Here is an 11,309-nt window from a genome sequence, read left to right on the forward strand (position 1 = left end):
GCACATGTCACTAGCCATCAAGGCTTGACATCAATTTCATTATGATTCTTCAAATGTTTACTCTGTTCCCACTCTGTATCCAGCACTGTGCTAGGTGCTTTGAGCTCGCAAGGTAGATAGTTTGTGCACTGAGGAGTTTCCAGTTCTTTCGAGGAATCGTTTACTGCCATTTCTTTCCTATTCTATAATTTCATGCCCAGATTACTACAGTTGCCTTGCCGGTGGTCTTCTGCCTCCAATCTTAATCTTTCCAGGCAATCAGCAGACTGTTGCTGGGTAATGGCCCAAAGGCAGCCTTTATACTAAGTCATCCCCTTGCTCAAAATCTGCAGTGGAACCCTGTTATTCACTGCCTAACTTTCAAGATCCCTTAAAGTCTGCCCTCACTTTACTGCTTCACTTTACTATAAGTAGTTCACCCTTTTTGCTGTAGCTCAGTGAGGGAAATTGCTTATATAGCAGTTTCTAACTTGCCGTTTAATTATCAAGAGTAATGTTATAATGCTTTGTATTTGAAGAGTGCTTTATAACTGTGCTTACACATATTCCTGTTCATATATTTATTCAATCCAAGGGTTTGACACCAGCTGATTCATATCCACTACCAATGACATATCTATAAACGACTTTTATTTCCAAAGTAAAATAGTGCTTCCAAATCTACAAAATCAAAATAACTTTCATATGTATTGATTCTGTGACATCCTTTACAATGAGTAATCTGAGAAGCATATAAAAAGATGACACAGGGACTTCCCTGGTGGCGCAGTGGTTGAGAGTCCGCCTGCCGATGCAGGGGACACGGGTGCGTGCCCCGGTCCGGGAAGATCCCACGTGCCGCGGAGCGGCTGGGCCCGTGAGCCATGGCCGCTGAGCCTGCGCATCCGGAGCCTGTGCTCCGCAACGGGAGAGGCCACAACAGTGAGAGGCCCGCGTACCGCAAAAAATATATATATATATGACACGGGCAATGTTGTACTACAAGTGTACTTATTTTTTGGAGAGGTTATTTACTTTTTTTTTATGCTTTCAAGAAATTCAAACCCCGCAGATTAAAAAGTCTTTAATCCTTGTCTTATCCCAGAGGTAACTGCTATTAACCATCTCTTGGATGTTCTTCCAGACATTTCTGTTTTCTATGCTTGATGCCTTTCCTCCTATTTTGATAAAGTTTCCGACAGCAAACAACAGCATTAAGAATCATTTCATTGATTTTAGAGCTGTGGGCCCAATGGGGATTTCTTCCTGTATTCTGTTCATGTCCTGACTGCTACCAAAAAGTATTTAAGGTGCCTTAAATGTACAAGGACTATTAAAACATGGAAAAATTAAGAAAACGTTACATCAGAGAAAGAGAAGCCTACTCAAAGCATATGCTAATGGTAGTTACTCTATTTGGGGACAGTGTCAGGTTTACCCTTAAGCTTCTTGACAGCCAAAGAAAAGGCAGAAAACACAGAGCTGCCATACTATTTTCACTGTTTGGTAGAAAGACACAATCACCCTAGTTCATCAGAGTCTTTTCCAGAATGGCCATAAATGTATCTAAATATTTGAAGGCCTCCAAAATGTTGTGATAGTTTAGAAAGCAACGTCTTAAATTAGGTCCCTTTAATTTAAGGGACTTAATCCGTCTCAACAACAAGAAGGCATCAAAGGTCTCCTTAAAGGGAGAAGAAACTGAAAATGAGAGACTGAGTCCCCTCCAGAGTTCAGTCCTGGGACCCCATCTCCTGTTTATCTGCACTCACCACCCGGGTAATCCAATCCAGTCTCCTGGCTTTGAATACCACCTAGAAACTGAAAATAGATCTATATAGCTTCAACCTGTCCCCCCAACTACAGAGTCCTATGTCCCACTGCCTACCTACTATCCCCATCTGAACGTCTACTGGGAATGTCCCCTCTCTGTGAATCCGGCCCTCCTCCAGCCTTTCTATCTCGGTAAACCACCACCTTATCCTTCTCTCTCCCTTTCAACCCACATCAGCAAATAAGCAAATCCTGCCATAGCGACCTTCAAAATATTTCCAGAATTTAACTTCTTTGCACCACCTCCATCCCTACCACCTGTCTGAATCACCCCCATCTCTGATGCAGATTACTGCGATAACTTGACAGATCTCTCTGCTTTCACTTCTTTTTTTTAATGAAAAATTACAAGTGTGGACAAGAAGAGTTAATAGGATAATAAACTCCAATATGCCCAACATACTTCTCCACTTCCACTCTTGCGCCCCTAGAACCTATTCCTCACACAGCACTGAGAATGAGCCATTTAAACCTTAAATGAGGTCATGTTGCTCCTCCACACTCTCCAATGGCTTCCCATCTCAATCAGGGCAAAAGCCAGTCCTTACTCTGAACTAAATGGTCCTACATGACCTGACCTCCTGTGATCTCTCATCTCTCACTCTGTTCCCCTAGATGACTTCACTCCAGCCTGGGATGCCCCCTAAGCTCACTTTGACATAATCTTGAGCACAGTGCCCAGCACACAGTCACTATTATTGGCTTTTTACCCCCTTTACAAAAGGTTTTAATTCTTGACGTCATTTAATCCCCATCATAATCCTGGAAGTTATTAGGTAAGGTGGCTACTAATATTCAGAGAGGTCATGTAATTAGACAGCAGAAACAGGATTTATAGCCTGACCTAACTTCAAAGACAATTCACTTTCCCCACTGCAGTTCACCTTCTGGCTGTCAGGATCACACAGCCGTTAAAAACACAGGCTCTGGCATCAGACCACAGGAACTTGTAACTCATCTTTACCAGTTATTATGCAACTGCAGTACAGAAAAGAAATCATGTCAATCTTACTTCAAAAGATTGCAGTTTCAATTACCCAAAAGTGCTACTCCTCCAGTTCAAGAATAGAAAGCATTCTGCCTTTCTTACTGTCCAAAAAAGAGGTTCTCCTTGCTGGAACACTTCGATATTCTTTGTGTTCACGCCCTCAAGACAAAACTTAATATTCAGAGAACTCGATACAGCTCACCTACTGAGGAAACCTCAAACCTATTCCATTCCCAACATTTCCTTCAGATAGGTGCAAACATTTCTTGAAAGATGTAATGTGTACGAAACCAAATGTCCCTTGTTGTAATTATCAGCCAAAGGCTTAGCAGTTCTTATATCCAGATTTAAATCTCCCATAATGCTTTATATTATGGAATATAAAACACAGCAATCATATTTACATGAAGAGACTATCTTAAGTGATACCCTTAACTTTGCGCTTGGCCAGGTGATTTCCTTTGGCCAATGAAAGGTGAGTAGAAGTGACACGCCACTACTAAACAGAAGCTTTATGAGACACCAAGGGGATCCATTTTTATTTTCCCTCTGCCGGAAGAACAGCCATGATGAAAGTTGCTCCTTCAGCTGGGATCCTGAAATTATTAAGACACATAAAGCAGAGACACAGCTGACCAGAAGCTGAAAGGTCAGGTAGGTATGAAATTACCCTTTTTTTTTTAAATAAATTTATTTTATTTATTTATTTTTATTTTTGGCTGTGTTGGGTCTTCCCTCCTGTGAGTGGGCTTTCTCTAATTGCAGCAAGTGGCGGCTACTCTTCGTTGCGGTGCGTGGGCTTCTCATTGCAGTGGCTTCTCTTGTTGCGGAGCATGGGCTTTAGGCATGTGGGCTTCAGTAGTTGCGGCCCATGGTCTCAGTAGTTGTGGCTCATGGTCTCTAGAGCGTAGGCTCAGTAGTTGTGGCGCACAGGCTCAGTTGCTCCGCGGCATGTGGGATCTTCCCAGACCAGGGCTCGAACCTGTGACCCCTGCATTGGCAGGTGGATTCTTAACCTCTGCACCACCAGGGAAGTCCTGAAATTATCCTTTATTATTATAAACCATTGAGATTTGTCTGTTAACTCAGCATAACCTAGTAAAAGTTGACTTATACGAGAAACAAGGTACTCCATTTCTTAAGGTCTTACTTCTTACTGGCCTCTGAGCTAGTCATAGGATTAACTGATTAGTAATTTTTCCACAAACAAGATACTCCAATGTTATAAATCCTAGGTTTGCTTACTCCTCTTTACTATTTTTTGCTTACTCAGGTAAAAATATGCTGACCAGAACAAAATTAACGCAGGAGAAATGTTAGTGCACATGATAAAACCTGAACTCAGGGCATCTGTGTTTTAAAAAAGTTAAAGCAGAGGGTAGTGGTGGTTAGGGAAGAACAAAACCCATTGGTAGCCTAGAAAGTTCACAGCTAGGTCACAGGCTAAAAAGTGGTAGAAAATATCAGTGAAAAATTCTACATTTTCACATAAACTAAACTAAACTAAACCTGGCTCTCCAGCCAAGTTTGGCAAATATTTTTCCCAAAACACTAATTTTCTGCCTTTTGGGACTTTCACAAGCACTGGCTGCAATACCATCCCTGAGGCAATGACAAAATAAACAGATACACTGTCCCTGTTTACCTTTTTCTTAGAACTGAAAAACTCCAATCTGAGTTCAACAAATTCAAAGGTAATAAATACAGGAAAACTGATCCACATAAACACATATTGCTGCAAAAGGTTTTACAAAACAAGTTTATAAACTAAGATTATAAATTCGTCACAACAAAAACAGCAGGAATTTATTCAACCAATCTCAAAGACACACCAACCACTCCCCAGCCCACCCCACCCCCCAAAAAGGGCTACATCAAACAATAAAGGAACGAATGAACAAAGTCCCTTCTTTACAAAAGGCAATATTCTAGGTCCCTTAGGAGATACAAAAGATAAAATGAGATACTTGCATTTACGGAATTGAGTGGAAAAGATGTTAATAAATAAAAAGTTGTAAGTATTAATAAATAAATAGCAATATATTTTTTTTAAAGGAAAAAAAAAGTTACAACATGTGCCTTTAGGCCCTGACATGAAATATTTTGGGGAAAATCTGGCAAAAAAGGCCTGAACTATACACCCCCTGACCAAATACCACAATATCAAAATTTGTCCTTGCCCCAAGAAGTAGATTGGATTAACAGAGAATGGCTATGACCTTAAACAAGGAATATCCAAAGTCTCTGTGTCCCTTCCATAAAGATATATGCTAGGTCTGGACAGCCGAAGAGTGTGGTTAGCAAGATGAACAAAGATGCGCAGAGAGCAGCAACTAACCAAAAGTTGATAGAAACTGGAGAAAGAGAACGCCTCAAAGAGTTGCTGAGAGCTAAATTAATTGAACGTGGCTGGAAGGATCAGTTGAAGGCACACTGTAAAGGTAATTAAAGAAAAAGGACTAGAACACGTTGCTGTTGATGACTTGGTGGCTGAAATCACACCAAGAGGCAGAGCCCTGGTACCTGACGGTGTAAAGAAAGAGCTCCTACAAAGAATAAGAACATTCCTTGCTCAGCATGCCAGCCTTTAAGACTGAATTAGATTGTGTTGTTTTGTGGTTTTATTTCTGAAAGTAAAATCTGCCATAAATTAGGAATTGATTTCCCAAAATAAAATCCTTTTTTGTATGATGATATACAGTTTTCAGTAATGATGTATACAATTGTATTGATTTTTTTCCCTAAATTTGTTATTTTAATAAATATCTCATGAATGAAAAAAAAAAGATATATGCTGAGGAAGAAAAGTATATTCAATATCCTGCTTAGGTCTTCTTTGTTTAGAAAACCTGGCTGCTTGTTCAGTATTTTATTACACATCTCTGTAAACAAATTGGGAGAAATTTGTCTCTCTGTATTCCCTGATAAGATGTAGGAAAACTGGGATTGGGAGGTCAATGTGGGCCAACAATTTTAGCCCAGGAAAGATATTAATAAATATTGGGCCATACATCTGCCCTACGTACCTACCCCGCACTCATTTAGATATTCCCCACAAAGACTTGGCTGTACACAAATCCACTTCTATGTCCGTACCAACTGCCAAGTACATCAGGCAAACCACTGAGATTACTAAAACCTCCCACTTTTGGTGTATTCCTCAATACACCATCTTCCAACTGATCCCCCCACAATAAAACTCATGCAAGTGCCCCTTTAATTAAAAAAAATTTTAACTGTTATAAAAGCTTCCATTTGAAAAATTTTTATGAAAGAGATTTAAAAAATAATACTTTGGATTCCCCGATTCCAAACATTTAGTTATGAAAATGCACTTATTTCTTACCTTATCAATATATTTACACTTACAAAGATTCATCTTGCACCAGTCTTCTACATCGAAAAATTACAGCCCACAATATACCAAATTCAAGAATTTCCTGTTATATAATGAATGTCGGCTCATCTTTCTCAGTTCTATTAAGTTGCAAATTCTATGAAACTAGTTTACTTTAAAAAGTAAGTTACAAAGTTAGCTGCAACGGGGAAAAAAATTTTGTTGGCAGAAGAAAAAAATAGTGATGAAATTTGACCTTGACAAATTATTTGATGTGAATACAAAGGCCTCTGGCTTGTGAAGACATGGGCTCAACCTGTGATCTGTGTATTTTAGTTCCTAGCCACTGAATGAAAAGAAAAACATATCAACTTACCAACAACTGATGCACCTCTTTCTGCAAAAGCCAGGGCATAGGCTCGGCCCAATCCTATTGAAAAAAAAAGAAAAAAATCAGAAGGTTGAGCAAATGTTAGCATAATTTTTCTGGTCCACTCAACTCAATCCCTATTGCAAAGTAGCTGGTGAACAATTAATTACATTACAAGGGTAGAGCCTTCATTGGTACTCTCAGCCTCTACTTCACCTACTTCTACTTTGAGGGGTTGGAAAGCTTAAAACTGTATTTTCCACCTATTCTACCTACCATTTCCTATCATTCTACCTAGCTTCTAGGATGGATGCTAGATGTGAATTGGGTTCCACCATTAAATGCATTTGGAGGAAATGAGGCAGAAGCCACCTTACTGTGACTTTTGGATGTTACTGTTAGTTAAGAAGCTGATTTCTTGAGGCTTCCTATGTATTAAGCAGATATAGTAGCAGCTTCTAGATCTAGCTCCCTAATTTCTGGATGGCAGCTTCCATTCTCTAGATCCCTGGGGCCAGTGGCTATTTGGGCTGTGGCAGTTCCAATGGTAGCCTCAGAGGTAGTGGCTCCACTAAGGACCAGTTTTATACTGTTCCACAAGGAATTCCAAGAGGAATTGCCTAAAACCCAACTGCCTAAATTAAGTCCTTTCCTGTTTCAAATATCTAGTGGTTTCTATATCCTGCTCAGAACCTTGACTACATAATCACCAAACACAGGAAATATTTAATTCAGACTCAAAGGTATGAGGTGTAAATTTATACATCCAAAAATGGATACGTGCCTATATAAATTTTATAGGCAGAGAATATCTCAGGAAGACTATATAAGAGACTGGCAATTAGTGGTTACCTCTGGGGAACAGAATTGTGTAACTAGCAACAAGGGGTGGAAAGCTTACTTCTGTATTGTTTAAATCATTTTAACATGCATACGTTTTTTAAAATGTAATTGATAAATTTAATTGGTAGTTAATTTAATTTGAATTGATAAACAAGTAAACAAATATTGAGATGGCTAAATTATCAGGCTCTTCTAAAAAGAACCCAAACTATAAAGTTTTCCAAAACTAAAAGATCACCAAATAATTTATTTTAAAATTTAATCCACTCTGAATGGATGAGAGAGAACCCACCCAATATAATAACTCAAGTCTCCTCATATTTTATCAGATCTAGGCTGAAGCACTTGCTCTAAACATGAGGTTTTCAGAGAAATCAAATATTCATAACCAGAACGCAAAAAAAAAAAAAAATGGTAAAGTGGAAAATCATCAGATGAAAGAAATGGGGTATGTCTCTAGTACAGATTGATCTAAGTTAATCAGAGAATTATCTCAAAACCAAGCTATACAATACTCTGAAAAGATATGTAAGTAATCTACTTTTACCATAAAGGCCCATGCAAACTGTACACAAATCTGTATATAAAGTTAAAAGTGACATTCTCCTCCCTGTTTCCCTGTAACACCACTCGTCCATTAACAGGTTCGCTAAGTGTCCTCCCATGTTTTTATATCTGTGCTTACATAAACATTATTTAAATACTTTATGTGTCTTAGTCTGTCTCCCTAACTAAACTAGAAGATCCTTGTAGGTTGAGATTATGTCGTTCCTTTACATTTCCCACAATGCCCAGCACATCTTTACAGTCAAAATGCACAAAAAGTTAAAGCCAAGAGCCTCTATTTTCTCTTAATCCTCTTTTAAATCCTGTATTAACTTTCTCCCACACCTAAGTTCATTGTCAACTGTCCTCTCTTCCCCATTTCTCTTCAGACCTTAACTTCTTTAGCATTGTCAAATATCAGTTGATTCTTTTCTCACAGTGCTTGTTCAATGCTCTCTTCAGTGGGTTAGCCTTTTCTCTGTTTCAAGTTGACAGAGCCTCTGAGATTAGCTTCCTGGACTATTTCACCTTCTAGCTTTACCAATCAAAGGAAGTCAAATGACTTCGAAACCTCTCCTGACTCCAGAATCTCCAACTACTCACACACTTCTCACTTCACTATCTCCAGATCTACAGCTTGCTATTTTATAACCATCTCAAATTCACAATGGCCAGACTCCCTTCTTCCACGGCCCACCTCCACCACTCTCACAACTACATCCCCAGCAACTACTACAATCAGCTAATAAATACGAATTCCCATTATCCCACCCATCATGGCAAAATTGTTTACCTTAATCCTAGACAATTCTAAACCTCTCCTTCCAGGTCTCCCATTAAACTATTCAATATTCCAAGCTAAACAACAGCACCTGAATAGTGCAAAGATATTTCTACTCATCTCTAGAACACGCATGGGTTGGAGTCAGACTAATTCCCAGACACAGGCCTGGCAGGCATTCACGGACACCCTCCTGGGATGTTTAGCAGTGCCTCAATTCTACAGATATGTATCCTTAAATGAGAACCCCAAGACCTCAAGGACAACAGTCTTCATGATAGGACTGGAATTAGATCTCAATCTCTCTTTCATAATGATGGCCCACTGTAGACCTAATGACAGTCTCAACTTTACCACAAAATTATATCTGCCCCAGATCAGTATTCAAATCTAATGGCTAGTAATTGTATCATAATCCAGGCTCTTTAAAATATGAATCAGTTCATGAACAGGAGGTGCTAAATTCAGAACTGTCTAGTCACAACCCATTAATACTTCACAAAATCAACTTAGTGGGTTGTAATCTGCATTTACTTAATGAAAAAGAATAGAAAAGTTCAAAGTGCACTGCATTTACTATGTACCGTGTCATGAGCTTGTTTCAAATATAGTGTGTGTGCGTATACCAGGTCTTGGTATAAAATGTATTTCATACTGTGAATCACTCACTGTCAAAAGAGGTTTAAAACATGAGTGCATTACTTATTTCCATCAAAAGCAAAGTGTAAACAAAATGTTTTCCCCAAAACATAATCATTTTAGAATAAATATAGCTATGGATATAAAACATTTGGCCACCAATTAATACTAAAGATATTTTCTGAAAGGAAGCATGCGAACCCATTTTATAAATGGAGACATGAAAATACGTATGAATTAACTGTCAGAATTCCACTGTTTGTGACTTTTAATATATAATTCAAATTAATTCTGCATTAAGTCCATTCTAGGTATAAGGCACTACCAGTGGGTAATCAAAGGCCCATAAGGTCAAGGTCCCTGCACTTGGAGATTACAGAGATCATGGACAGGTGGGAAATAGTGTAAAACCTCACTGCAAAGCATCCGTGTGGGTATGAGTGGTTTGTCTTAAATTTTGTCCTTTAAAAATAGGGTTACTTTGGGACTTCCCTGGTGGTGCAGTGGTTAAGAATCCACCTGCCAATGCAGGGGACACGGGTTCAAGCCCTGGTCCGGGAAGATCCCACATGCCACGGAGCAACTAAGCCTAAGCGCCTAGAGCCCGGCTCTGCGACAAGAGAAGCCACCGCAAAGAGAGGTCCGCGCACCGCAACAAAGACCTGATGCAGCCATAAACAAATAAATAAATAGAAATAAAAATAGGGTTATTTCACATAACCAATCTCCACTTGTCTTCTGAAATACAGGAAGATCTGGTCCACTTCAGAAAGGCCTCTGATCTCCAGTTCCTACTGCCCCCACACCGCTCTCATTTTATTCCTCTATCGCCTGCCTGAGTCCTGCAGGCATTCCGCTCTCCAGTTCCTACTGCCCCCACCCCACTCTTATTTTATTCCTCTATCGCCTGCCTGAGTCCTGCAGGCATTGGAGTTTGCAATCCGCTTGATAAACACACAAAGTCCAAAACAGAGGACTCTTATCAGATGCCTTTTTTTAAAGAAGGCCCTCTCAAGAACTTAAAATCATCCGACAGAGGGAAAGATGACTGACTTTTCAAAGGCAAGGGGCTGACATTTCTACTCCTGCGGGGGTGATTCCAGACCCCAGACGGCTTTTCAGCCACGTTTAAAACACTCGACAGAGGCCTAGGGAGTCTATTAACAGGAAGAGTCGCAATCGATACGCACAGACGGGCGTCGGCATGAATTTTACCTAGTTTTGCAACCCGCAGCCGAGCCCGGCCTCTCTCCTCTCATGACCTGAAGCCTTGAGAAGCTCCCACAGGGTTGGGGGGGTGGAGAAGTGGGCTGCACCAGGAGTTTCTGGCTCCCCACTCAAGGCTGGCCAGCCCCTTCTCTCCATCCTCAGCCGATTAGGCGCCCGGAGAACAATCGTTGTCTGTCCTCCCACCCTCAACCCCACCGAGTCCAGTCGCTCGCTCCCCAAGCCGCCCCGCCACCGCTGCCCGCAGCCCAGATGCTGAGATCGCAACTACGGCTGCGTGCAGATTCCAGACCAAAAAAGGGGGACTCCCAGCACGAGAGCGAGCTGGAGGACGCCGGCCCTCTAGCCTTCGCGTACTCACCTCCCCCCGCGCCGGTGACCAGTACCACCCGCCCGTCGAACCTCAACGGCACGGCCATAAGTCCAGCCTGCAGCGACACACATACACTAGCAGAACTACTGGAGTTCAGACTGCGGGACAAGGAGGACAGGAGGTAAGGCTGGGTCAGGACGGCAATGACCTGCCAGTTTCTGCGGAGGAGAGAAACGCCGCAGTTTTCCAAGTGCGCCTGCGCACCGATCCCTTGGAACTCTGGGAAATGTAGTCCAGCATGCCTCCAGTCGCGGCGAGAGCCTGCCCAAGAAGCTTGGCTTGGAAGGGCCAGTTCTGCGGCCGGAAGTAATGGGAGCTGCTGGGACCTGTGTAGTAAAATGATTGACTACCCTAACTTCATTCATACTTTCATCCATCGTTTTGTCATTCACT

At 41.0% G+C, this 11,309-nt stretch overlaps 1 protein-coding gene and 1 pseudogene across 1 annotated transcript in view; one reads left to right on the forward strand and one right to left on the reverse strand.

Moving 5' to 3' along the window:
- HSD17B4 (hydroxysteroid 17-beta dehydrogenase 4) overlaps positions 1 to 11,089 on the reverse strand; it is a gene marked incomplete at its 3' end in the record, with an annotated part of 46,691 nt that extends 35,602 nt beyond the window's left edge. The window contains exons 1-2 of the mRNA XM_024743352.1: positions 10,905 to 11,089; positions 6,514 to 6,567 (exon numbers count right to left, since the gene is read on the reverse strand). Coding sequence (XP_024599120.1) covers positions 6,514 to 6,567; positions 10,905 to 10,962 — 112 coding nt within the window. The remainder of the gene's footprint in view (positions 1 to 6,513; positions 6,568 to 10,904) is intronic.
- On the forward strand, positions 5,100 to 5,391 carry LOC112398704 (transcription and mRNA export factor ENY2 pseudogene; annotated as a pseudogene).
- Positions 11,090 to 11,309: the final 220 nt, after the last annotated feature.

This window comes from Neophocaena asiaeorientalis, unplaced genomic scaffold, assembly GCF_003031525.2.
Source record: "Neophocaena asiaeorientalis asiaeorientalis breed wild unplaced genomic scaffold, Neophocaena_asiaeorientalis_V1.1 scaffold26, whole genome shotgun sequence".
Taxonomy (NCBI): domain Eukaryota; kingdom Metazoa; phylum Chordata; class Mammalia; order Artiodactyla; family Phocoenidae; genus Neophocaena; species Neophocaena asiaeorientalis.